This window comes from Arabidopsis thaliana, chromosome 4, assembly GCF_000001735.4.
Source record: "Arabidopsis thaliana chromosome 4, partial sequence".
Classification (NCBI taxonomy): Eukaryota; Viridiplantae; Streptophyta; class Magnoliopsida; order Brassicales; family Brassicaceae; genus Arabidopsis; species Arabidopsis thaliana.
In genome coordinates this window covers 15,333,623-15,357,130 of record NC_003075.7, presented here as the reverse complement: position 1 = coordinate 15,357,130, position 23,508 = coordinate 15,333,623, and the positions used below count along the sequence as shown (strand labels likewise).

The 23,508-nt window shown below is 37.2% G+C and overlaps 9 protein-coding genes and 1 non-coding gene across 15 annotated transcripts; 7 read left to right on the top strand and 3 right to left on the bottom strand.

Annotated features, from left to right (window-relative positions):
- The first annotated feature begins 699 nt into the window (after positions 1-699).
- TAFII15 (TBP-associated factor II 15) lies at positions 700-3,335 on the top strand. Of its 3 annotated transcripts, none has more exons than NM_179150.4 (7): positions 700-940; positions 1,408-1,519; positions 1,616-1,680; positions 2,082-2,144; positions 2,330-2,381; positions 2,476-2,526; positions 2,828-3,335. In NM_179150.4, the coding sequence occupies exons 2-7, from the start codon at positions 1,427-1,429 to the stop codon at positions 2,906-2,908; spliced, it is 405 nt and encodes a 134-aa protein (NP_849481.1). In that variant the 5' UTR covers positions 700-940; positions 1,408-1,426; the 3' UTR covers positions 2,909-3,335. The 3 variants fall into 3 exon arrangements, with proteins under 3 accessions (NP_849481.1, NP_194900.1, NP_001329548.1); NM_119321.4 differs by having other exon boundaries at positions 1,391-1,519; NM_001342109.1 differs by lacking the exon at positions 700-940 and adding an exon at positions 961-1,327.
- On the bottom strand, positions 3,085-3,472 carry AT4G31715 (uncharacterized protein; the record flags this gene model as incomplete). The annotated part of the gene is made up of 3 exons (NM_001342108.1): positions 3,085-3,160; positions 3,212-3,292; positions 3,429-3,472. 3 exons carry the CDS (start codon positions 3,470-3,472, stop codon positions 3,085-3,087), a joined length of 201 nt encoding a protein of 66 aa, NP_001328411.1.
- Positions 3,473-4,168: 696 nt separating this feature from the next.
- On the bottom strand, positions 4,169-8,010 carry GLR2.4 (glutamate receptor 2.4; the record flags this gene model as incomplete). Of its 2 annotated transcripts, none has more annotated exons than NM_001342107.1 (5): positions 4,169-4,600; positions 4,679-5,085; positions 5,169-5,459; positions 5,614-6,891; positions 7,680-8,010. In NM_001342107.1, 5 exons carry the CDS (start codon positions 8,008-8,010, stop codon positions 4,169-4,171), a joined length of 2,739 nt encoding a protein of 912 aa, NP_001328410.1. The 2 variants fall into 2 exon arrangements, with proteins under 2 accessions (NP_001328410.1, NP_001320108.1); NM_001342106.1 differs by having other exon boundaries at positions 5,169-5,481; positions 5,615-6,891; positions 7,680-7,941.
- Positions 8,011-9,326: 1,316 nt separating this feature from the next.
- RPS6 (ribosomal protein S6) lies at positions 9,327-11,152 on the top strand. Of its 2 annotated transcripts, NM_119319.5 has the most exons (6): positions 9,327-9,422; positions 9,509-9,573; positions 9,843-9,900; positions 9,999-10,107; positions 10,217-10,489; positions 10,584-11,152. In NM_119319.5, the coding sequence occupies exons 1-6, from the start codon at positions 9,417-9,419 to the stop codon at positions 10,823-10,825; spliced, it is 753 nt and encodes a 250-aa protein (NP_194898.1). In that variant the 5' UTR covers positions 9,327-9,416; the 3' UTR covers positions 10,826-11,152. The 2 variants fall into 2 exon arrangements, with proteins under 2 accessions (NP_194898.1, NP_001078475.1); NM_001085006.1 differs by lacking the exons at positions 9,509-9,573; positions 9,843-9,900 and having other exon boundaries at positions 9,406-9,432; positions 10,584-11,059.
- A 182-nt stretch (positions 11,153-11,334) lies between these two features.
- On the top strand, positions 11,335-11,419 carry AT4G31695. Its single transcript is given in 2 exon segments — positions 11,335-11,372; positions 11,383-11,419. It is a non-coding gene; the product is annotated as a tRNA-Met (tRNA).
- Positions 11,420-11,950: 531 nt separating this feature from the next.
- On the top strand, positions 11,951-13,141 carry AT4G31690 (transcriptional factor B3 family protein). Its single transcript, NM_001342105.1, has 5 exons — positions 11,951-12,047; positions 12,124-12,418; positions 12,493-12,608; positions 12,684-13,009; positions 13,084-13,141. Exons 1-5 carry the CDS (start codon positions 11,970-11,972, stop codon positions 13,094-13,096), a joined length of 828 nt encoding a protein of 275 aa, NP_001320107.1. The 5' UTR covers positions 11,951-11,969; the 3' UTR covers positions 13,097-13,141.
- Positions 13,142-13,144: 3 nt separating this feature from the next.
- On the top strand, positions 13,145-13,804 carry AT4G31685 (transcriptional factor B3 family protein; the record flags this gene model as incomplete). The annotated part of the gene is made up of 2 exons (NM_001342104.1): positions 13,145-13,326; positions 13,400-13,804. The coding sequence occupies exons 1-2, from the start codon at positions 13,171-13,173 to the stop codon at positions 13,802-13,804; spliced, it is 561 nt and encodes a 186-aa protein (NP_001329280.1). The 5' UTR covers positions 13,145-13,170.
- Positions 13,805-15,049: 1,245 nt separating this feature from the next.
- On the top strand, positions 15,050-16,871 carry AT4G31680 (Transcriptional factor B3 family protein; the record flags this gene model as incomplete). Of its 2 annotated transcripts, NM_119317.3 has the most annotated exons (6): positions 15,050-15,128; positions 15,207-15,501; positions 15,587-15,702; positions 15,804-16,106; positions 16,177-16,419; positions 16,489-16,842. In NM_119317.3, the coding sequence occupies exons 1-6, from the start codon at positions 15,051-15,053 to the stop codon at positions 16,840-16,842; spliced, it is 1,389 nt and encodes a 462-aa protein (NP_194896.2). In that variant the 5' UTR covers position 15,050. The 2 variants fall into 2 exon arrangements, with proteins under 2 accessions (NP_194896.2, NP_001329279.1); NM_001342103.1 differs by lacking the exon at positions 15,050-15,128 and having other exon boundaries at positions 15,176-15,501; positions 16,489-16,871.
- Positions 16,872-17,517: 646 nt separating this feature from the next.
- On the top strand, positions 17,518-21,388 carry UBP18 (ubiquitin-specific protease 18). The gene is made up of 11 exons (NM_119316.5): positions 17,518-17,866; positions 18,325-18,520; positions 18,607-18,695; positions 18,797-18,882; positions 18,984-19,146; positions 19,242-19,365; positions 19,666-19,823; positions 19,916-20,000; positions 20,087-20,299; positions 20,398-20,459; positions 20,647-21,388. Exons 1-11 carry the CDS (start codon positions 17,625-17,627, stop codon positions 21,122-21,124), a joined length of 1,896 nt encoding a protein of 631 aa, NP_194895.1. The 5' UTR covers positions 17,518-17,624; the 3' UTR covers positions 21,125-21,388.
- A 112-nt stretch (positions 21,389-21,500) lies between these two features.
- AT4G31660 (AP2/B3-like transcriptional factor family protein) lies at positions 21,501-23,118 on the bottom strand. The gene is made up of 6 exons (NM_119315.6): positions 23,035-23,118; positions 22,671-22,950; positions 22,517-22,588; positions 22,306-22,430; positions 21,825-22,225; positions 21,501-21,711 (listed from the first exon to the last, which is right to left on the bottom strand). Exons 1-5 carry the CDS (start codon positions 23,110-23,112, stop codon positions 22,025-22,027), a joined length of 756 nt encoding a protein of 251 aa, NP_194894.2. The 5' UTR covers positions 23,113-23,118; the 3' UTR covers positions 21,501-21,711; positions 21,825-22,024.
- Between the last annotated feature and the right edge of the window lie 390 nt (positions 23,119-23,508).

The following is a 23,508-nucleotide window of genomic DNA, read 5'->3' as shown; positions in this document are numbered from 1 at the left end:
TTAGATTCTGATTGGCCCCTTTGATATAACTAGGTAAACTAGCTTCTTGAATAAACTGTCTCTTATTTTGGTTTTATACAAAAAAAAAAAAGCTTTTGGAAAATGATTTAAATGTAAATACATAATACGTAGCGTCTAAGAAGCATATTTGAGAAAATATGGATTTATTTATCTGGTATTTATCCATTAATTTACCTACAAATGGAATCCACCATTAACCAAAAACAAACAAACAAATGGAATCCCGTGAAATAAAGTATCATCATATACATATCTCTCTTTTATGTTTTTATGGAGAGAATTAGTCCAATCCTTCTTCACTGAATTTACCACCTGCTTCTCGTAGAATATATAAAACTACCCTTAAGTCTTTTTCTAATGACTATGAGTTGACAAATGAGAAAAACAAAAACTGCTTTTGTTGGTCATTAAATATTCCGTCTAGATGGAGTTAGTGCTTTCATTGTCATATTCTTTGTCTCCCATCAAATTAAAGCTCACTATACAGCAGATTGTACAACACTATACACTAAAGTTACATTTTTGAGATTTTATTGATTGACAATTTCGTTTCGATATTCTTAGATACACTAAACTCAAATATTGATTTTATGGGAAGAGAATAAAAAATGGATTGTGAAAAAGGAAAAAAAAAAACCTAAATTTGGGCCATATGTGAAGAATACTTCCTTAAGTTTGGGCCATAGTTTAAATCAATAGGCCCATTAGTCTATCTAACGATTCTTTCTCAACTCTTAAAAATCTGACCGGCGGAGATGGCTCTGAGTTGGACCAGTCGGAGGATTAGGGTTTCAACGGAGACTCACTAGTCGATCTCCGATCCTTTCTTCTACCCGCCCGAAATCCGTCGAAACTTCTCTTCTTTACCATTGATTTGCCTCGTCTCAGCTCAATTCTCTTCCGTTGCTGCTTCGTTTAGGTTCGCATTATCGCTTACTTTATTGAATTTTTCCTCTATGTCTCTGGTTTCAATTTCAGCTCAATTTTGTCTTTTTTTCGGTTGAATTTTCTCTTGGGTGGTATCGAATTTTGCTCATGAATGCTGTTTCTTGATGAATCAGAGCCCTCTTAGTTTACTTCACGTCGTTCAATTCAAAACTTGGTGTGGTCTTTTGCAACACAAATCAGGAATAGTTCGTTACTTAGAAACAATAATGTCATACGAGAAGACAAATCTGGAACAGAGAATTAGTAAATTGAGCTGGAAAGTTTCAGTAGTCAAAATTCTCGTAAAACTTATTTTGGTATAATTGTGTCATGAGTCATGACATTCTTTCTTAGGTTTCGTACAAGTTTCTAATTTGAGGTAGATACTAGTTCAGAGGTTCTTTATTAATGTTTGATTTTGAAAACCTTTCTTTACTTACAGTTGTTGCTTCGCTTCAGTACTCTGGTGGTGGGAGAGATGAATCACGGCCAACAATCTGGTGAGGCAAAGCATGAAGATGATGCTGCTCTTACAGAGTTCCTTGCTTCTCTGATGGATTATACTCCTACTGTATACTTTCCTTTGTACTAGTTACAACTTTTTCTCGGCTCTACATGACTGAAATTTGGGTATTGATTGAGTTCTGGATTTTTATTTTTCTTTCAGATTCCTGATGATTTAGTGGAGCACTACTTGGCTAAGAGTGGATTTCAGTGCCCCGACGTACGATTGTAGGTATTTCCGACAAGTTATATCTGATACTTACAATGAAAGAGCAGATAAGTTGATATTGAATGGAATCATTGTTGGGTCTTAGAATGGGTGACCAGTAGTTAGATCAATGGCTTGGTTTAAATCATTTTGGATTAAGGTTTTGCCCTGTTTAACATTCCTGTAAAATGGTATGATAAAGAAGTCTATGTTGGACTAGCACTGAAAAAGATTGGCAATTTGAATGTAAACTTCAGAGTTCAGTTTGAATGCGTAGAATAATGAGGGGATTCTTCTCTTTCTATCAAATTGAGTGCTGAATATTGGTATATTTTAGTTTTTGAGTTTTTCACTCCTGTCATAATCTTTTCCTGTATCTATTCTTGCCAATATTCTGTTTTTTTGTTTACTTGTTTGACAGGATAAGGCTAGTTGCTGTGGCTACACAAAAGTTTGTTGCAGATGTTGCCAGTGACGCCCTTCAGTAAGTTTTCATTCTCTTCACAACGAATTATCATACCCTTTTTCATATTTGACTTGTAATTGAGAAAGAGAAGACACTGCCCATTCTGAGTAGATGAGATGAAAAGATGTCTACGCTAGATTTTCCCAGAAGCTAAAAGCATTGATATAAGCTCCTGAATAATAAAAATTGTCAATTATATACAGGCATTGCAAGGCTAGACCAGCACCAGTTGTGAAAGACAAAAAACAGCAAAAGGTAACATCTGACTCCCTTTTGTTTTTTTTCCCTCTGCAAGACTGCAACAAATATGTTTTGGATGATGACATGAATATTAATGTTTCCTTAACAGGATAAGCGTTTGGTATTGACAATGGAAGATCTTTCAAAAGCTTTGCGTGAGGTAAATGCTTCTTCCTCTAAGTTCATGCTTCTGGTATTGTTGTCCCTCAGACCTCCAATGTATGAGAAGAAAATGTAGATGTCTCTTGTTTTTTTTTACTTAAGCTGCAAATTACTCTAAATACACATGGCATGAAACTAATTCAGTATCACAGAATCAACATAAAATGCTTAGAAACATGTTTTAGAGTTAGTGGTTATAATATTGTGTATTGCAGTAGTGTAGGTAGATAGGTAAGGTTTTACAGTCTCGTCTTAACTAGTAGTGGGAAGCTAACTCGTGAGTAAACTCGGTTTGGCAGTATGGTGTGAACGTGAAGCATCCAGAATATTTTGCTGATAGCCCTTCGACTGGAATGGACCCTGCAACAAGGGACGAATAGAAACCAGGAATTCCTCAAAATCTTTGCCTAGTAAGGACGGTCATGTGTCTCAGATCCCTGATTCTCTGTTGTGTTTCAGTTAAAAACAAAACTCACTTGTCTTGCTAGTCCTCAATTACTACATTACATGTATATTCGTTTGTTGTTTGTTCTCTGGTGATTTTTGGGGTTCTACATCACTTATCCACCATTCTTGCAAGTCTCCAAGTCGTGAAAATAAGATAAGTATCCATCCTTGTGATTAACTGGATACTGTAGGATTGAAAAACCACAAAGTATATTTTCCATCTAGCAATGATGAACCTAAGTGCTTCTGATCTAACTTGAAACATTGCCACACTCTGTTGTATACCTTTAGACAATCCCCCTTTGTAACCGCGGCATCTCAATAATAAAGTTACTTTTTGGAATTTAGCAATTGAAAAAAGCTGTTCTGTTTTGTTTTTTCACTTTCTCATGTCCGAATATTCTTTACCTAGAAATACATGAAAGAAGACAACAATCTGAAAAATCTAGTAACCTTTCGTCAGCTTTTACAACGCTACATTGAAGACAAGAACACATTGGTTTTTTCATCACAAAGAAAGTTGAAGATTCTTGAGTTTTTTTCCTCCTGAATTGTTTGAAATGGTGAATCCTCCACTTCAGTCTCCGACCAATCCGCATTTCTTCCAGCCACTACTTCCCGGTTTCGAGTGTCACCTCGTACACACTCTCTCTGTCTCTCTCTGTTTCTGTCTTTCTTTCAGAGTCGGTTTTGTTTTAAATGTTTTGAGGCTGAAAAGTTAAGGTAAGTTTCAAGTTTTTTATATGACATAGGTACTTGTGGTTTCTGAGCACATTCTCCTTATATGTATACAGGACCATAAACGTTGTCTGGAATGATTCTATATGCCGACTTTTTGTCTGTAATATGTAAAGTCTCTGTCCAATTTCTTCTCGCATGACTTAGCTAAAATATCTTGGTTTTACAGGAGAAAGAGTTTCTATACTAATACAAAATGGTTGAAGAAGCATGCAAAGTTGGTGGATTTTAAGACTTCTGAGTTCCATTAATTTGATACTATTGACGACAATCTTCAAAGTCGGTTTTGGCTCGCCGGGAAAAGATGCACATATGGTCAAGTCTCGTTGTAACTTGGAAAAGGTTAGGAGTTAGTAAGTGTGTGTTTAAAGGATTGCACTAGAATCAGTGAGCTGTGATGATACAAAGGTAACTTTGGCTACATGAAGAAGATAAAGAAAAAAGTTCAAAGATTTTTAGCCGTTAATGGGATCAATGTCCTCTTCCCTGGGTTGTATTAACACCTGAGGACATGTTGATCTCACACGGCTAATGTATGATTCACCATCACTTTCCATGAACTTTAACCACATCTCCTTCATTCGTTTGCCACGGTAGAATTCGTCATTCAAAATAATCCGATTCTGAATCAAGAAACAGATCACAAACTTCAACAAGGCAAGGGTACAGACAGTGGCTGCAGCAACAAATAGAAGCAAGAAACTATCGAGGCTGAGCTTTCGGAAGGAGACTGTTGGGTTTGGGTCAGGGTTGTTCATTGGATCAGGACAAGTTTTGTCTATGTTCTTGAACCACGCAGTTTCAAGTTGAGTTGCTTTGTTAGACTCTGCCACTTTCAAAATGGCCCTTGATACATCGGCTACTAGAGGCGATCCAATTGGGAAGACCTACAGAATCGAAACTAGTTATATGCATCATTAAAAGGAAGGATTGTATGCAAGCCAAAGAGAAGTGATGGAACTTACAAAGCCAAACCCGTCAACATCAAATGGCACCTCCACCATTTTATATTTCTTGCAATATTGTCCAAGAAAAACTCTCACGTATGGTACTTCCATGAAGGCTGCAGAAACACCACCCTTTGATGGTCCCTTGTTCAGAAGTTCTTCACATTTCTCTGGAGAGGTAAATGGCACGAGTCTGGACTCAGGGAAGCCCGATTCTCTCAGTTTCCCCAGTACGAATGAATCTCTCTGATATGCCACAGGTCCTCCTTTTGCAAGCACGTTCTTGATGCTCGTTTCAGTTGGATTGAGCTGTTGTGTTGTGAGAAGCGATGACAAACTGGCAGTATAACTCTGAGTCAGCACAAGAACAATGAAGTACCAAGTGATAACCACAACCCTTGCTGTAAAGCTCATTACTCTTTCTCCTGTAAAAACATAACTTTTGAGAGTAAACTTATGGAAACAGACTCGTTGCCTACAGAGAGTACTAGAGGGAAAGCGAACATACTGGGTGCAAAAACCATGATGGAGAAGGCAAACCAGAACATAGTGCTGATCTGGTACTGGGGAGGTCCAGTGAATTCAGAGTTCACCCTATGTTCAAGAATCCACACAACAAAACCAACAACAAAAAAAGAACCAAGGGTCATCCCCCAAAGCCCCGGTGTCAAAGGTTTAAAAAAGATCAAACTGCTTCTTGCCACGTTATCTTTTAGAGGGACAACCATCCCCACGCCCGATGTTGTGTATGGCAAAGTGAAATCAACATAGGATGATCTATTTGCCAATATCGTCGTATCTCCCACCACAGCATCAAATACCTGCCTCATAGACAAGGAAGGTGTTGTTTCAGAGCAATGGTTGAGTTATGATAAGAAGAAAATGAAAAAAATTGAGGAACAGTCACAGGCTCACCCCGAGATAGACTTAGTACGATAAGTCGTTGAAGTTACCGTTAGTTTTTCCATCATCATCTCCAAAAGGAATGAATCTGTGGGAGACATCATACGGCATTGCTTGAATTACAGCCTCAAAGAAGTCGATGCAAAACCCTGTTACTATGGTTTCATGGGTTAGAGGATCCGTTGTAACCTTTACAAACTGAGGGAAAGTACCAACAGGAACACCAATTTGCAGCTCTTTCCCGTTTGTTGGGATCTCCCACCCCTTTGGAACAGTTAAGGTAATCCCAGGCCATAAGATCGGGTTAAGATGATTCTTCCAACTAGAGAAAGTACGTGTAGTTCCTGAACTTGGACTCAAATCTTTTACCAGTCCTTTATCTTGCGTCCAGAATCCTACCAATATTCCTCCACCGTCTATCACATTGACAATCTCAAACACGGATGCATGCAGTTGTCCATCAACGAAATGGTAATCACCAGAAAGTCCTTTGAACTGAATCTGGGAAAGCGAGCGGATAAGCTTTGGACCATATTCTGAGACACTAAGTGCTTCCAGGTCAGATATGTTTCTTCCATCCATTTTGCTGAAAGTCAAGTTAGTTGTTCCTGCTTCTTCAACAGCCATTGCCAGTGCGGTGGTAGCATCGTAAGCCCTCAATCCGTAGATGTTCAACTCCGAAACTGGGAATGCCTTTGCCAATCTTGATCTAAATGTTTGAAGCTCTTCCGATATTGGAAAGTGAGTCCTTATGCCTATTACCCCTTGCATTGCTTCAATATCTGTTCCATTCATCAAAACCAGATGATCTATAACTCCATTAGTGAGGATCCAGGCATACCCTTGTTTCATTAGACCAGTTTCCCTGGCTTTTGAAAACACTCTTGAAGCAAGGAACCGATTCATATGAACTACAAACACTCTGGTTGGTTTGGTCATCAATTTGAGAAGGTCCACAGAGATTTCATCATCCGTTGCATTGGGAGAAATCACCGTCCTATAAGGTATACGGATGTTAATCGCTTGTAATGCATCAGTAAGACCAGGCATTATACCTTCTCCAAACGCATTGTTCTCATACACAGGTACGACCTCTCTCCAACCAAACACCTTTATGATCTCACTTATGGCTTGCACTTGTGATGAGTCGTCGTAAGTAGAGCGAAAGAAGTATGGACTACGGCCAGAGTCAAGGAAAGGGCTCGTTGCAGAAAATGAAATAATTGGCACCTGAGATTTTTGGCCTACCTCGATCACGAAAGAAGCTTGCATCGTCGTTCTTGGCCCCAGAATTGCTTTCACTTCCTTGTTCTTTATAAGATCAAGAGCTGCGGAAACAAACATAAGACATGTGGTGTTATATGAGAAACTTGAAAACAGAAGACCAAATGGAAGGTAGTGATGACTATATCTTTGTGGAGCTGAAAACTATCAAGTTCTATATAGTTTAGAGCCGAAATAAATTCATTGCCATGAAAATGCAGTACTGAAGGATGCATTGTCCACAATATACCACAATTACATTTAAACTTATGTAAACAATACCACAAGAAAATATATATGAATCCCTTTATATATATGTACGCATGCCAAGACGTCATTTCACGTAAAAACGATATTCAACCGTTTTAACAGAAAACGTACTTTTGCGGTTTTTGACAACAAAAATGTGACTAATCGGTTTTAAAGGGAAAACATGTGATTGTGCGGTTGTTGATGAAAAACAGGGATTATGCTTTTTGGAGAGAAAACATGATTCTAAAATATCTAATTTTTCATACTGAATTAAAAAACGAACAACCCTATATTTCATATTCTCAAATTTATCCTTCCAGCCAGGAACATGTTACACGTGTGCATATATGATGCGCATAATTAGTGTGAATAAGGCCACATATGATACGCATATATGATCAGTTGTTCCAAAAAACAATATTAGCGGTTGCATGAACGAGAAAACAGAACCCACAAGGACAATTCACATTTCTTGAGCTATACTATATATAGTTAGTATAACGTGGAAACGGAAAAAATAATCACAAACGAAATTTTTTGCTTTCATTTGCGTTTCACGTTTACTTATAGAAACAATCGAATCATTAAAGACAGAACATACCAGCCGCTGCAGCGCCAACAACATCGTCTCTAGAGTCGGCAAAGTTAAGAAGAAGCCTGGTCCGAGATTCTGGACGAGAAGAGTAAAAGTCTGAGAGAGACATGTTAATGGCGAGCAAGCTCAAGTTGGAGGCAGTTGTCCCAACATCAGTCACAACCCCAACATTAATTACTTGGATTGTCGTATTCTGTCCCTTCCCCAATTTCACGCCGAAGATAAAAACGAGAAACACTAAGACGACGTCGTTGAGATGTCTCTTCATTTTTCTTTTGTTTTTGGTTTTGGTTAAGTACCGTGGAATGTATACATCTTGAAAATATTTTGAACTCATATTTATAAATGGATAAGATTTAACGCCAAAAGGTGTTTGGTTCGAAGAAGTTTTTGTTTTTAGAAGTAAATTATACATATTAACGACCCTTTCTGCTAATGACGTAATATAAAAGTTACATTTCCATAAGAAACATTCTTTTCTTTTTTGTTTAATTGAAGATATAAATCCTTACATCATCTCTTGTCAAAAACCAGCATACAATAAAGTACTTATCTTATTAAACTATTAAATAACTAATAATATGGTTGAAATTTTAACAAAATAGGTTTTTATTAATTAACCAGTACTGGACTAACGTACCTTTGCAAAATTAACTTTTTTTCCATTTTAACTTGACAAGGGCATTATTGGACCTCCCTACACACGCATGCATTTACATAGTAGACGTTATAACTCCCATGTTAACATATTAAACTCATATCATATGTTATATGTGCCACAAATTAAATCTCTGCTCAAGTGGCCGCAAATTTCAGTATCTCATATTTTCTGTTCTAACTTAAAAGTTAACACGGTTACTTTTCATTCCTCGGTCTCAAGTCTTTCGTGATCCATCCAGTTTTGTATAAAAACACAAAAGTAACAAAATTATAGATGCAGCAAGTCGCGGGTAGTGGTGAAAAATAAGTTTCATCAGTAAAACTAAATAAAGAAAGCATATATATATGCCTTTTGTAAGTGATATCATGCAACCCCGTTTCTGATTAACTAATATTACAGAACTAGATGTAAAAAGAGAAGACAAATATATTTTACTTATCTAACATACAGTTTTTAAGTTTTGATATAAGAAAAACATTGTTTAATTAACAAGACGAATGTAGTAGTAAAAGACATTGCAGTAAGGCGTAACCACGTAGTATTCATTCACCATCACCCGTGACCCGAAACATTTTATTTTATATCGTTGAAATGACTTGGTTTGTAAGGAAGAGAGATAGTCAAACAACAAAAAGAAAGAATTAGTCAGATATCGTACTCCCGGAAAAGAAAATAAAAAACGATTCCGTGATTGAAACAGGTTGCTTAAGAGAATAATCATTGGCAGAAATTTGTTTAACACGAACTTTTTTAATCAAGGCCAAGTTGCAAAAAAAGGTCAAACAAAATTACACATTATTTTGAGGAGAAAAGGTTTATATATATATATTTTTTATTTTTTTTTGAACACGGAAGGTTTATATATATATATATATATATGTATCAAATTTTCTTCAAAATAAACTAATGCTATGTTTTTTCTGTTTGAAATTATTATTTCATGAATTTAGGAAGAAGAAAATGATAAAAGGGCCATCGGGCCCATAATCGCAGAAAACGGCCCATATAAATCCACCAAACGAATCTTCTCTCTTGGTATAAATATGCTGTCTTGCGTTACAGAGAAACCCTAGACGTCGAAGATGAAGGTGCGTGACGGCGAAATCGAATAGACTCTACATTTGCTCGTATTCGAGTTTCCTTTGCTAACCTTTTTCATGTTTCTTCGTTTCAGTTCAACGTTGCGAATCCAACTACTGGATGCCAGAAGAAGCTCGAGATCGACGATGACCAGAAACTGTAAGATTTTGCTTCTCTGTTTCATCTTCATTCATTTTTAATAGATATTTCGTGCTAGGTTGCCAGATCTATTGATTGGTGTTTGTATATATCACTGTTAAATTGATAGGTCTAGTAAACAGTAATTGTCAATTTTTCTATGTTCGTCTTATAAGCTTAATAAGAGTTAGAATCTTCTTCTATGTTTAATACTTACATTAAAATAAGTTTCGTATCTGCTCATAAACATATCTGGATTATATTATTCAGCTTGATTTATGTTGATGCAGACGTGCGTTTTACGACAAGAGAATCTCTCAAGAAGTCAGTGGAGATGCTTTGGGCGAGGTACAGATTCCATTTTTCTTACTTTGATCTAATGAGTGTGAAGATTAGCATTTCGAAGCAGATGATGATGTTTTGTTTATGAATTGTTGTTATTGCAGGAGTTCAAAGGATACGTTTTCAAGATCAAGGGTGGTTGCGATAAGCAAGGTTTCCCAATGAAGCAGGGAGTTTTGACTCCAGGCCGTGTTCGCCTTTTGCTTCACCGAGGTAACTAAACATAATACCTTTTCTTACACTTTTGCATCTATAATGGATTTGTATTTGTGTGTGTGTGTGTTTTGCTGTAGATTAACATTGTTTCGTAATGGGTGAACAGGAACTCCTTGCTTCAGAGGACATGGAAGGAGAACTGGTGAGAGGAGAAGAAAGTCTGTTCGTGGTTGCATTGTGAGCCCTGATCTCTCTGTTCTGAACCTTGTCATTGTGAAGAAGGGTGAGAACGATCTTCCTGGGCTTACCGATACTGAGAAGCCAAGAATGAGAGGACCAAAGAGAGCCTCCAAGATCCGTAAACTGTTTAACCTCAAGAAGGAAGATGATGTCAGGACCTATGTCAACACTTACCGCCGCAAGTTCACAAACAAGAAGGGTGAGACACTGAACTTGAGAAATAGTGGTTTCTGAATCACACTTGAGAAATAATGTTTTCTGAAACTTGTTTCTTCTGTTTGGATTTTTGACAGGCAAGGAAGTTAGCAAAGCCCCTAAGATCCAGAGGCTTGTGACCCCATTGACTCTTCAGAGGAAGAGAGCTAGAATTGCTGACAAGAAGAAGAAAATTGCTAAGGCTAATTCTGATGCTGCTGATTACCAGAAGCTTCTCGCCTCGAGGTTGAAGGAACAGCGTGACAGGAGGAGTGAGAGTTTGGCAAAGAAGAGGTCGAGACTCTCTTCTGCTGCTGCCAAGCCCTCTGTCACAGCTTAAAAAAGCTTGAGAATCAAATCAAAGATGTCACCTTTCTAGTTTTGTTCTCTTTTCTTCTCCGGCTATTAAAAAGTTAGTTCGAGTTCATATTCAGCTGTTTTTGTTCCAAGACATGGGTACACAATCGCTTTGGGCTTGTTTCATGATTTATGCTTTTAGTTGAAGACCATTTTAAACTCAATTTTTATTGCTTATCTTTCTCAGTTTTTGATCAAAGCGTTTCTCCATTGAAAACCATTTTAATCACCTGTTTCAATCATACATAATGTTAAACACATGTACTGGCGATTACAATAGGTATATATTTTGACTGAAATTTATGGAGCATTGTATGACGGTTTGATAAATTTCTGAGAAAACTCATTCTTAAGTTTTAAGATTATCTCAACAACTGGTGAATCAAAACTGTGATGTGTGGTTTGGGCCAAACGACCCATAAACGAGTTCAACTTAACAGAGAAAGAACAAAAACAATTATATATGTTGACAGAGAGAGGTAACACAGCAAAGGGGTGGTGGCGCAGTTGGCTAGCGCGTAGGTCTCATAGCTATTGAGTGATCCTGAGGTCGAGAGTTCGAGCCTCTCTCACCCCATATATTTTTGTCCTCTTCAAACTAACCTTAAACTCACGTTTCTCCTTTTTTCCTTGTCACACTGAAACTGAATCGTTTTTTTTTCTTTGTCGACTGATGATATATCTAGATAAAGAGTTTCAGAAAGCCAATTACAAAAGCATCAAAAACACAACCATGATGCTCTAACCAAAGCAGCCAAACTTACAGGCTTAAACAACAAGCCAATATACAAGATCACAAAAAAAAAAAAAAGAAATCTCGTTAGGCTATCTTTTGTGATTTAGATTTTAGTTTTGTTTTCTATCAAAATGTACTCCCTCTATTCCTAAACTTCAAAAGTCTTTAGTGTCAGTGAATGGTGTTGTCAAGTGAATGGTATTGTCACATTTTTTTATATTGTTTTTTATTAATCTAAAAAATTCTGATATTTGAAAGAGATTTTGTCTTTTGTCAATTCATTTATTGTGAAATGGCGTACATATAATGTAGACAAGAATCTCCTTTGTATTTTATTACATTAAGTCACCGAGAAAACTTTTGGGCTTTTGGCTTTGTTAGAGTGATCGGAATGGCGAATGCATCACCCTTGTCTCCGACTAACCAACACTTCTTCCAGCCTCTTCTTCCCGGATTCCAGAGCAACCTCGTACGCAATCTTTCTTTCTCTCAATCTGTCTGAACATAACATATAGTCTCATGATGGTTCTGTTTCTCTGTTGCAGAAAATTCCTGTGAACTACTTCTCTGAGCACATCGAGGGAAAACACGAAGGCAAGACTGTAACGTTGAGAACAGATGCGTCGGAGAGAACATGGGAAGTAAAGATGGAGGGTCATAGACTCACGGAAGGTTGGAAAGAGTTCGTTGAGGCACATGATCTTCGAATCGGTGACTTTGTTGTCTTTAGACATGAAGGAGACATGGTGTTCCATGTCACTGCTTTGGGACCTAGTTGCTGTGAGATCCAATACCCACAGTCTAGCAGACATGAAGAAGGCGAAGAGAGTGGTGAAAATGGTATGAATCATCATTCAATGAACCTTTATACATTTATCTTAGGCTATTCTTGAAACGTTTATTTTCTGATTCAGAAATATCCGAGAAAGAAGGTGAAGAGAATGTGCAAAAAGAATCTGATAAGTCTTCATCAGATCTGAATTGTTTTAGCCAATCCGTGACGCATTCAAACATATCAAGAGATGCAGTGGTTTGTCGGATTAGCGGTTTCTTTGTTTTTTTCTATGTTTATATCAGTCCTAATGCAATTTGATGACTGATGCAGAGTGTGCCGAGAGATTTCGTGAAGCGAAGTGGTTTTAGTAAAGGAAGGCATGAGATAGTTTTGATGAACGAAGAAGGAAAGTCATGGGAATCAGAAGTAAAGAGTTATATGTCTGGTGCGGTTTATTTAGTTGGAGGTTGGACAACTTTCTGCACCGAAAATAAATTAGATGTTGGAGATTCTTGCACATTCAAACTGTTGCAAAAGGCGAAAACGCCCGTGTTTCAGCTCTGCAGCCGCACAAAGGTGGAGAGTATGAACATAACTGGAGAAAGCAAGTTTGTGAAGTTAACTCCTACACCAAGCAGCCTTGCGCTTGGTAAAAGGTGACTTTTGGAAACCTCTGTCTCTGGTTTCTTCAATGCACTGACTGTCTTTATAATTCTGAATATTTTTGCAGCATCTACCGTTAAGTTTCACGAAAGTGAATGGACTCATCAATCCAGGGAAGATAATTCTGGTGGACAAAGACAGAGCTGAGTGGTCGATGATGCTTAAGGTTGATAGTAGAGGAGCTGTGTATATTATTGGTGGTAATGACTGGAAAAGTTTCTGTGCCGCAAATGAAGTAGGCGCAGGGGAGTCACTAGCTTTGGAGTTGATCCAAGGAGGTGTAAGTCCTTTGCTCAAGTTCTGCTCCAAGGTCAGTAAGAACGTCAAATAGCTTGCAATCCACGTTTTAGGTTTTGCTAAATCAAATAACGACTTGTTTTCAGATGGAGCAACCCTCATTCAAAGCAGAGGATGGGAGACACAAGAGAGCTCGAGTCCAAAATAGGAGCCAGGAAACAGATAAGGGAGCAGAAACTTCTAGAGCATCTACAATGGGACCGAAGCTTGAGATAACTGAAAAAGGAGAACCCTCTCGAGCATCTACAATGAGACCGAAAGTTGAGATAAGGGAGAAAATAGCTGAAACGGGAGAACCCTCTCGAGCATCTAACAAATCTAGTGGTATTGAAGGAAACTTGCAGCACACGAAACCTTGCTCAGTCAAAACAGATCAGTTGGCCAAGGTGAAAGAGAGCGTTGTAGATACGTTAACTAGTATCGGGCGGTTCCAAGCAGAGCTCGAGACAATGAAACGTAAACTAGAAGATTCATTGCAGGAACTCAACTAGCTAGGTCCGATCTGTAATTTGATACGTTGTTATTATTATTATTATATCAATCTTTTAGGTTTGGCTTTACTCAAATTTCTAACAATTTTTTAACTTGGCACAGAGAAAGGAGAAGACAACATCTTCCAAGTAAAATAATCAAGTTTAAATGTGAAATTGAAGACCCTATAATTTTATTCTATGACTTTGTTTAAGATGGAGTTATTTTATTTTTCCCTTTTCATTTCAGATATAATGGGTTAATTAAACATTATTTTGCCCTCTTTCAAGTCTCATGACCCCAATCCTTTTTGTCCTTTTTATTCAGATTTTAGTTTTGTTTTCAATTAAATTGTTCTCCCTATATTCCTAAAACAATGATTTTTCTCTCTCTCTTTTTGTTCTATAAAAATTAATTATCTACATTTTCTATGAATCTTCTTCTTTTTTTTGTTTAGTAAAAATCTCTATGAAACTTACAAAATGTTAATAAAATGTAAACTTTAAAAAATATTAATTGAGAATATCTAAATTTCTATTATTATAGTTCATAGATATGGGAAAATGCTTAGTATGAGTAACTTGTGAAGTTAGAATTCATTAATTGTTTTGTGTGAAAGTTTTAGAACATCATTATTATAGAAACATAAGGAATATCTTTAATCTTGAAAATTTTGAAACTTCAAAAAAATGAAAGTCTTTTAAAATAAATCATTGATTGTATATTTGAAATTATATGAATACTATGGTCCAAAGTTGTAGAAAACATATAGTGTTTAATATCAGTGATTCAGTGAATGGTGCCTTCATAATTTATTAACTGTTTCTTAATTTTGTGTGAAAGTTTTAGAAAATCATTATTATTGGAACATAAGGAATATCTTTAATCTTGAAAATTTTGAAACTGGAAAAATAAATTAAAATCTTTTTTTTAAAAAAAAACATTGATTGAAAATATTTGAATTTAGTTATATGAATACTATTGGTTCAGAGTTATGGAAAACAGAAAAATGTTTAATGTCACTGATTCAGTGAATGGTGTTGTCATAATGTGTCTTAATTTATGTGAAACTTTTACAAAAATCATTATTTTTAAGAACAAATGAAGTATCTTTCTGTAGAAAATTTTGAAATTTGAAAGAGATTTTCATCTCAATTCATTTATTGTGAAATGGTTATATAATGAAGTAGACAAGAAAGTCTATTCCTTGTATTTTATTACATTAAGTCGCCGAGAAAACTTTTTTGCTTTGTTGGAGTGATCGGAATGGCGAATGCATCACAGTTATCTCCGACAAACAAACACTTCTTCAAGCCTCTTCTCCCCGGATTCCAGAGAAACCTCGTACGGAATCTCTCTGTCTCTGTCTTTCTCTCAATCTGTATGAACTTATAGTCTCACGGTTCTGTTTCTCTGTTGCAGAATATTCCTGTGAAGTTCTTCTCCGAGCACATCGAGGGAAAACACGAGGGCGAGACTGTAAAGTTGAGAGCAGATGCGTCGAAGAGAACATGGGAAGTGAAGATGGATGGCAACAGACTCACCGAAGGTTGGAAAGAGTTCGTGGAGGCACATGATCTTCGTATCCGCGACTTCGTTGTCTTTAGACACGAAGGAGACATGGTGTTCCATGTCACTGCTTTGGGACCTAGTTGCTGTGAGATCCAATACCCACAGTCTATCAGCCATGAAGAAGGCGAAGAGAGTGGTGAAGTTGGTATGATTGAATCATCATTCAGTGACCACATTTACATTTATTTAGACTCTTTTCTATTCTTGAAACGTTTCAATTTCTGATTCAGAAATATCCGAGAGAGAAGTTGAGGAGAATTTGCAAAAAGAATATGATCAGTCTTCAGCAGATCTGAATTGTTTTAGCCAATCCGTAACGCACTCAAACATATCAAATGATCTTGTGGTTAGTCAGATTAACGGTTTCTTTGGTGTTGTTATGTTTATTTATAGTTCAAATCTGTGTGAGTGTATATAAGTCCCAATGCAATTTGATGACTGATGCAGACTCTGCCCAGGGATTTCGCAAAACGAAACGGTTTAGACAAAGGAATGCATGAGATAGTATTGATGAATGAAGAAGGAAAGTCATGGGAATCAGAAGTAAGGAGTAGAATGTCTGGTCAGGTTTTTATTGTTGGAGGTTGGAAAAGTCTCTGCAGCGAAAATAAATTAAAAGGTGGAGATTCTTGCACATTCAAACTGCTGCAAAATGCGAAAACGCCCGTGTTTCAGCTCTGTAGCCGCATCGGAGAAAGTCGGTTTGTGAAGTTAACTCCTACACTAAACAGCCTTGAGATTGGCAAACAGGTGACTTTTCGAAACCTCTATCTCTGGTTTCTTCAGTGCAGTGTCTTTTTAATTCTGAATACTTTTGCAGCATCTACCGGTAAGTTTCACGAAAGGGAATGGACTCATACATCCGGGGGAGATAATTCTGGTGGACAAAGACAGAGTTGAATGGTCGATGAAGCTTCAGGTTGATAATAGAGGAGGGATGCATATATTTGGTGGTAATGACTGGAAAAGTTTCTGTGCCGCAAATGAAGTAGGCGCAGGGGAGTCACTAACTTTGGAGTTGATTCGAGGAGGCTTAAGTCCTTTATTCAAGTTCTTCTCCAAGGTCAGTATTTCAAATAGCTTGCAGTCCACGTTTTAGGTTTTGCTAAATCAAACAACGACTTGTTTTCAGATAGAGCAACCCTCATTCGAAGCAGAGGATAGGAGACACAAGAGAGCTCGAGTCCATAATGGGAGCCAGGAAACAGATAAGGGAGAACCTTCTCGAGCAACTAAAATGGGACCGGAGCTTGAGAAAAGGGAGAAGACAGCTGAAAAAGGAGAACCGTCTCGAGCATCTAACAAATCCAGTGGTAAACAAGGAAACTTACAGAAAACGCAAGCTTGCTCTGTCACAGATCACGTGGCTAAGGTGAAAGAGAGCGTTGTAGATACTTTAACTAGTATCAGACGGTTCCAAGCAGAGCTTGAAACAATGGAACAGAAATTAGAAGATTCATTGCAGGAAATCAACAAGTTAAGTTAGGTATGATCTGTAATCTGTAATATTATCATTCTTATAACAATCTTTTAGTTTCGGTTTTGGTTTTGTTCAAATTTCTAACAATTTGAATTTGGCACAGAGAGAGGAGAAGATAACATCTTCAAGTAATAATCAAGTTTAAATGTGAAACTGAAGACTCTTGTAACCTCTGTTTTTATTATATGACTTTGTTTAAGATGTAGTTGTTTTATTTTCCCTTTTTTCATTTTGTTAATTAATCGTAAAGTTTATAATGTTCTTGTTCTCTGTTGGCGGACTAATGTCGTATTTCCATAATATTTATTAATTAGTATCTGATAAGTGATAACAACTTAAAATGGTTTTTTTTTTTTCCTTATCTGCATCACTGCATTGAAATGGTAAACAAAAAATGACTTTATCTGCTGCAACAAGCCATAGCCAAAAACAATACAAAACCAATATACAGTAGTTTTTTTTTTTTTTTTGTCGTAACCAATATAGTTTTATTAAGGAAAAGAAAAGTAATCATAGCCAAAAAAAGGAATTATTACAAGGTAACGACAAAAAACGTAGTTGAAAAAGGAAAACAAAAAAGCATATAAAGGCCCAATCTTTGTAATTGCATTGGAAAGGCCCAAACCCAACAACATAGAACACTGTCTTCTCTACTAAGTAACAAAAATCAACGAAGCGGTAATTCTTGAACAGACAAAGAAAAAAAAAAGGTGAATACTTGAAATATATAAAAGATACAGAAGACACGAGAAGGGAGAAGAGATCGATGATTTTGAGAAGCGAATTAGATGCATGAGGTTGGTTTTCCGTTGGATCTCTCTGTCTTCACTCGCCTTATAGCGACTCTATTTTTCCTCGCCGTTGGTGTTTTTTACTTTCTCAAAAACACCGCCGCTAAGTACTTCGACATCGGAGCCGCCGCCGCCGGAGGTTTCGACAGGGACTTCATGGCGGTTGATGCTGAGGATTGCTCTGTCTGTGGGAATTTTTCCACCAAGAAATGCTCCCGCTGCAAATCCGTTCGATACTGGTATGCCCTCAAATTCAGTCTCTTTGTTGGGATCATCTCGAGCTTAGCGTAATTGAAAGATTGATTTAGTTTGCTTGCTTTGAGCTTGCGATGTGTAATTCTTTTCAATTTTCAAAGTCTTGAGCTTTTCAATAGAAGAATCATGGGTTTGGAAGTTGTTGCTTAGATACTTTTGTGAACTTAATTTGTATGAGCTCAGATAGTTTGGATTATCTTGGTGTTTCTTCCCGCGGCTTTGCTCCGAGTTTTCGCTAGTGTTCAATTGATGTTTGAGCTGTGATGTTGTTTCTTTATTTTCTGTAGATTTCTTTGTTCAGCTACTTGTTTTCTTTGTAACTTCTCTCACAAATTCGAAAATGGTATAAATTTTTCACATTGTTACCCAAAAAAATAAAATTGGTTTTAGTGCATATTTTCGAAATTGAGTATCTTTGTCTGAATGGTCTGTTTGCTATCAGCTCAGCAGAGTGCCAAAGGTCAGATTGGAGTTCGGGTCATCAAAGAAACTGCAGGGATTATGGGATTACTACATTAACACCATCTGCAAAGAATGGCTTAAGGTTCAGAGCTTCTCCATTCGGGGATAGTTCTGCGTCTAGTATTGCACTGATTTCCGAACGGGGCCAAAACAAGAGTAGTCTCAAGCCAAGAGAAGTAATGTGTCTTCTTTTTCCTCATGTTGACACTCTCTTGATAGAGTCTTTGTGTTAACTTGTACTTTTGTTTTGCATCTTCTGCAGGTTCTTTTTCCATATGAAGAATTTGTTGAATATTTTAACTGGGACAATCCAGAATTGGCTCCCTGTGGGCTCATGAATTGTGGAAATAGGTTTGTGTTCATCTACTTTCTAGTATATCTTAACAGTATCAGTTGAAGGAATGGATTTTTTTTTTCTCCCTTGAATATGATCTTCTTTACTCCTCTTTCAGTTGTTTCGCCAATGTGATTCTACAATGCCTTTCCTGGACACGTCCTCTTGTTGCATATCTGCTGGAGAAAGGCCACAAGAGAGAATGTAAAACTTCTTTCTTTTCATTTTTGCACTAATGCTTCAAACTCTTTCGTTTGTGGTTTTCTGTATTCGCTTTAGCTTTGATTCTACGTTTTGTTTGACAGGTATGCGCAACGATTGGTGCTTCCTCTGTGAATTTCAAACCCATGTTGAGAGAGCGAGTCAAAGTCGGTTCCCTTTTTCACCAATGAACATTATTTCACGGTTAACTAATATTGGTGGAACTCTTGGATATGGAAGACAGGAGGATGCTCATGAGTTCATGAGGTCAGTATCTCTTGCTCATGAAAATAGCTAATTCCTAGTGGTGTTTAGTCTGTGAATCTCCCAACTGATGGATTTATACAACTCACATACTGCAGGTATGCGATTGATATGATGCAGTCTGTTTGCCTTGATGAATTCGGTGGAGAAAAAATAGTGCCTCCTCGTTCACAAGAAACAACACTTATTCAGTATATATTTGGAGGTCTCCTTCAATCACAGGTGATATTTCCTGATCTAAATATCAGATGTCCATCTATTAAGGCAAGCGAGCAATAGATGAAATTCCACTCTCTAGAATTATTGGGATCTTACGAAATTCCATGTTATACATATACATGTTAGAATTCAACATGCTACTTATTTTGTCTTTAGCTGGCTGCCTCCATTGAGAATATATGTAACTTGATTTCAGTTGATAAAAACGATCAAGATCCTTCCTGTGATAAACTTACATTAACTTCTAATGTTCCTCTGTGTGTGGAGCTTTTTCCCTGATTTGCTGCATTTTCAAATTTCCAGGTTCAATGTACTGTTTGCAATCATGTTTCTGACCAATATGAAAATATGATGGATCTAATCGTTGAGATGCATGGGGATGCGGGGTCTTTGGAGGAATGTCTTGATCAATTTACAGCCGAAGAGTGGCTTCATGGAGATAATATGTACAAATGTGATAGGTATAAAAGCTATGTTTCTTAAGCAATGTGTTAGTTGATTAGTTGACAAATTGACTAAGTTTCTTAAACCCGATACTATTCTTTCTGTCCAGGTGTAGTGACTATGTAAAAGCATGTAAGCGTCTTACGATTCGACGCGCTCCAAATATTCTTACTATTGCCTTAAAAAGATATCAGGTATTTGTGGCATTCCCCTACCTTTTGCTAGATTCTTCTTGGAAGAAGTTGTCTTTAAAATACATCTGTGAAATTATTATGTACAGGGAGGAAGATACGGAAAATTGAACAAAAGAATAAGTTTTCCCGAGACATTGGATCTTAATCCTTACATGAGTGAAGGCGGAGATGGATCAGATGTATATAAACTCTATGCAGTGATTGTCCATTTAGATATGCTGAATGCATCATTCTTCGGCCATTACATATGCTACATTAAGGATTTTTGCGGAAACTGGTATAGAATAGATGATTCCGAGGTAACACTCATTTACTTTCCGCTCTTCTTGTTAGCATGAAATTGTGATGATTCCATAAATGTTGAGCAATCTCTAACCGTAATCGAAAATACTCTCAGATAGAAAGTGTTGAATTAGAAGATGTCCTTTCTCAAAGAGCTTATATGCTCCTCTACAGCAGGTAAGCTGTTATTTCCTCCTGTCTTTTGTTGTTCAGCTCTCCGTGTAAATCTAATCTATAACCACAAGATTGAGGGTGTTTACTTCATCATTAAGAGTTGCGTAAATTGATTGTATATGATGAAAAATATAAACAGACTAATGTTGTTGAGCTTGTGAGTTTCTTATGTTTCTCTGTTGTCATGCAGGATTCAAGCTCGGTCGTCATCTTCATGTCTTAGATCAGAAGTTAAAGACGAGAAGAAAACAGACACATTGGACACAGAATCTTGCGTAAAAGAGTTAGTTGAGAGTTCAATGGTAGGAGCTATTGAAAGCAGAAGCAGCACCCATGCGACCATTGAAGACCCTGTATGCGAGCAATCACCATCACCATCGCCATCACCATCACCATCACCATCGCCATCACCATCACCATCAGTATTGGCCTCTGAATGTTGTAGTGAGGTTGAAAGGATTGATACATTGGATTCCGAGTCCAACTCTTCGATTGATGACTCTGCAACAGATCATCAAGAGGATGTAGCAAATGGGAACAAAGATCCAGAGGTAAAATATCAGGCTGCCGATTCTTGGTCAGACCCTACAACTTCAACTCCATTGGTCTGTACAAAATCCAAACCTCCGGTGAGAGATATGGACACCAAGATGATCGACGCTCAGTGATGTGGTATGTTACAACATTTGAAAATCAGCAGAGCTTTTTAGCTTACAAAGTTACAATAGTGATGTAGATACTATTACACAATGACTTCTATGGTAATAAAGGGTGATTATACGTAGAATTTAAATGTTCGTGAATTGCCATATTGTTTGCCATTCATGTGACAGACTCATTTAGACCCATAAGTAGGTAAATATTTTGTTGACTTAAATAGACGCATTGACTCTTACCTAAAAAGTTCATAACTACATTAGATTCATACCACATAGGTGATGAATTCAATATAAAAGATTATACTTGTGAACAAGTTGGATGCAAATTAGAGTCAATTCTTGGCCTTGGAGCAGAACTTGAGCATAGGAAGAGTTGTTTTGTCTTCTCAAACCAACTCCAACACAAAAGATTTGCATGCCTCGATGCCATTAGCCTTGAAAAACTCTTTCAACCCTGAACCGAATCGCGTCTGTGTATTTCCCTTGTACATGACTAAATTCACTGGCCACTCTACTCCATGCTTGTCCAACAGAGTTATCTTCTTCATTCCTAGGTTTTCCATTCGGTTACCCTTAATGAATTTGATTGGAACACGCTGCAAACAAAGGAGAATATAAGCTTACACTAACTAAGTGAACTTTCATAAAGCATTGATGATAACCAAAACCAAGGGAACAAAACTCCTCCTAGAGAGTTGTTTTAACTTACAAGTCTACCATCTTTGAGAGCGGCTGGTGTGACGGTTAGTGTCAAAAATCGGTATTCACTTACTGAAGATGACGATGATGGAACTTTTTGGCTACTGTCACCAGATTCCTTTCTCTTTATTTTGTTGAAATCTTTAGTGGAAACACTCTTTAATTCTGCAGTGGAGAAACGAAGAAGAGGCGTTTTGGTGTTATTCCTCTCTAGTTTAAACGTGACGGAATCTCCAGGTTTAAGCCCATGCTCATGGAGAAACTTGTCCAGCCACCCCTCATGTAAAACGTTCTACTTGAATTCCTAAACTTCAGAATAAGCGTCCATGTCCTTGCTTCTTCATTCATCAGAACAATCTTGTTACTTCCTTTAATCAGACCATCGGACCTATCAAACTTCCTTGGAAGAAACTGCAAAGTAAAAAATTTAAACATGAGTAACAACTTCCATATCTCTCCAAAGGAATCAACAATAGATCTGAAGTACCAACCAGTGTATCCTCTCGTAAGTTAGAATCTGTTACATGTGCAACGAAACAGGACTTGTCTGATGAAAAAGACTTGGCTTCTGCTTCAGGAATCCTCTTCTTCACATGTTTTTTTCTTGGAAACTTTCCTATTTTTATAAAAGTTGGAAAAGTTAGACCATGTAGATGGTGTTAAAACGCCAACAAATCAAGAGTTATTTGTACATTGACTTACCCATGTTAACTTTGTCTTCGTCGAGTGAAGACTCTAGTTCTGTTTTTATGCTCTGCTTCATCGACAAGTTACCTGCATCACAAGAAGAAAAAAGTTAGAATCTTCAAAACAAAATGTGAATTTCCTGGGAAGGTAAAAACAGAAGACAACTTACTAATGTTCTCCTGATTATTGCAAGACGGTACATATTGAATCTCACAGCAACTGGGTCCCAATGCAGTGACATGAAATACCAAAGATCCTTCGTGTCTGAAAACGATAATATCCCCAACTCGGAAATCATGCGCGCTGGCGAACTCTTTCCAGCCCACTGTTAGTCTCCGACCTTGGATCTTAACTTGCCAAGTTTTTTCAGACGCGTCGGTTCTTAGCTCCACTGTCCTTCCTTCGTTTCTTCCTTGTATGCGTTTTGAGAAAAACTTCACAGGAATGTTCTGCAACAACATGCAAAAGAGATTATTAAAACGAAACCATCTCTCTCAACATAAGCTGTATTTACTCGTATAAGAGAGTAGTACAAGGTAAGAGTCGAAGCCGGGAAGAAGTGGCTGGAAGAAATGTGAGTTTTTCGGAGATTGAAGAACTGGATCCGCCATTGTTCAAAAGATTTAGATAAAGCGTTTCCAAGAAAAGAAAGCCCTAGAAAACAAAACAAAAAAATGATTCAGTCTAAGTTTATGAGTGTCTTTTACTCTTTTGGTAATCCTCGCATGGTTCCTCTTATTAATGAGAGCTCCAGCTACCTGTTTCATTAATGAACACTCCTTTTATTCTCTTTTCATTAAATGAGTCACTACTTTTTGTTCTTTTGGTGAAGGAAAATTCATTACCAAAAAAAGATTGGTGCTAACATCTCGTTTACTGATTTGGTGGCATTGCTCCTTTTTCTTTATTTTCTATTTGGAGATATAATCTAGTTTTGTGGCTTTTGCATTAGCTGAGGCAGAGTATAGTTATCTATATAGTGTAAGTTAGTTTTAAGAGAAATGTAA

Excerpts from the sequence above, each read along its gene's own strand:
- RPS6 (NM_119319.5), top strand. Across the intron at positions 9,574-9,842 it reads ATCGACGATGACCAGAAACT|ACGTGCGTTTTACGACAAGA; the intron begins GTAAGATTTTGC and ends ATGTTGATGCAG. Across the intron at positions 9,901-9,998 it reads GTGGAGATGCTTTGGGCGAG|GAGTTCAAAGGATACGTTTT; the intron begins GTACAGATTCCA and ends TTGTTATTGCAG.
- UBP18 (NM_119316.5), top strand. The coding sequence starts at position 17,625 with ATGCATGAGGTTGGTTTTCCGTTGGATCTCTCTGTCTTCACTCGCCTT. Across the intron at positions 19,147-19,241 it reads GATGCTCATGAGTTCATGAG|GTATGCGATTGATATGATGC; the intron begins GTCAGTATCTCT and ends CACATACTGCAG. Across the intron at positions 20,460-20,646 it reads TATATGCTCCTCTACAGCAG|GATTCAAGCTCGGTCGTCAT; the intron begins GTAAGCTGTTAT and ends GTTGTCATGCAG.
- AT4G31690 (NM_001342105.1), top strand. The coding sequence starts at position 11,970 with ATGGCGAATGCATCACCCTTGTCTCCGACTAACCAACACTTCTTCCAG. Across the intron at positions 12,419-12,492 it reads CGAAGAGAGTGGTGAAAATG|AAATATCCGAGAAAGAAGGT; the intron begins GTATGAATCATC and ends TTTCTGATTCAG. Across the intron at positions 12,609-12,683 it reads ACATATCAAGAGATGCAGTG|AGTGTGCCGAGAGATTTCGT; the intron begins GTTTGTCGGATT and ends TGACTGATGCAG.
- AT4G31660 (NM_119315.6), bottom strand. The coding sequence starts at position 23,112 with ATGGCGGATCCAGTTCTTCAATCTCCGAAAAACTCACATTTCTTCCAG. Across the intron at positions 22,951-23,034 it reads CCGGCTTCGACTCTTACCTT|AACATTCCTGTGAAGTTTTT; the intron begins GTACTACTCTCT and ends ATGTTGTTGCAG. Across the intron at positions 22,226-22,305 it reads ACTTACGAGAGGATACACTG|TTTCTTCCAAGGAAGTTTGA; the intron begins GTTGGTACTTCA and ends TTTACTTTGCAG.
- TAFII15 (NM_179150.4), top strand. The coding sequence starts at position 1,427 with ATGAATCACGGCCAACAATCTGGTGAGGCAAAGCATGAAGATGATGCT. Across the intron at positions 1,520-1,615 it reads TGATGGATTATACTCCTACT|ATTCCTGATGATTTAGTGGA; the intron begins GTATACTTTCCT and ends TTTTTCTTTCAG. Across the intron at positions 2,145-2,329 it reads GTTGCCAGTGACGCCCTTCA|GCATTGCAAGGCTAGACCAG; the intron begins GTAAGTTTTCAT and ends AATTATATACAG.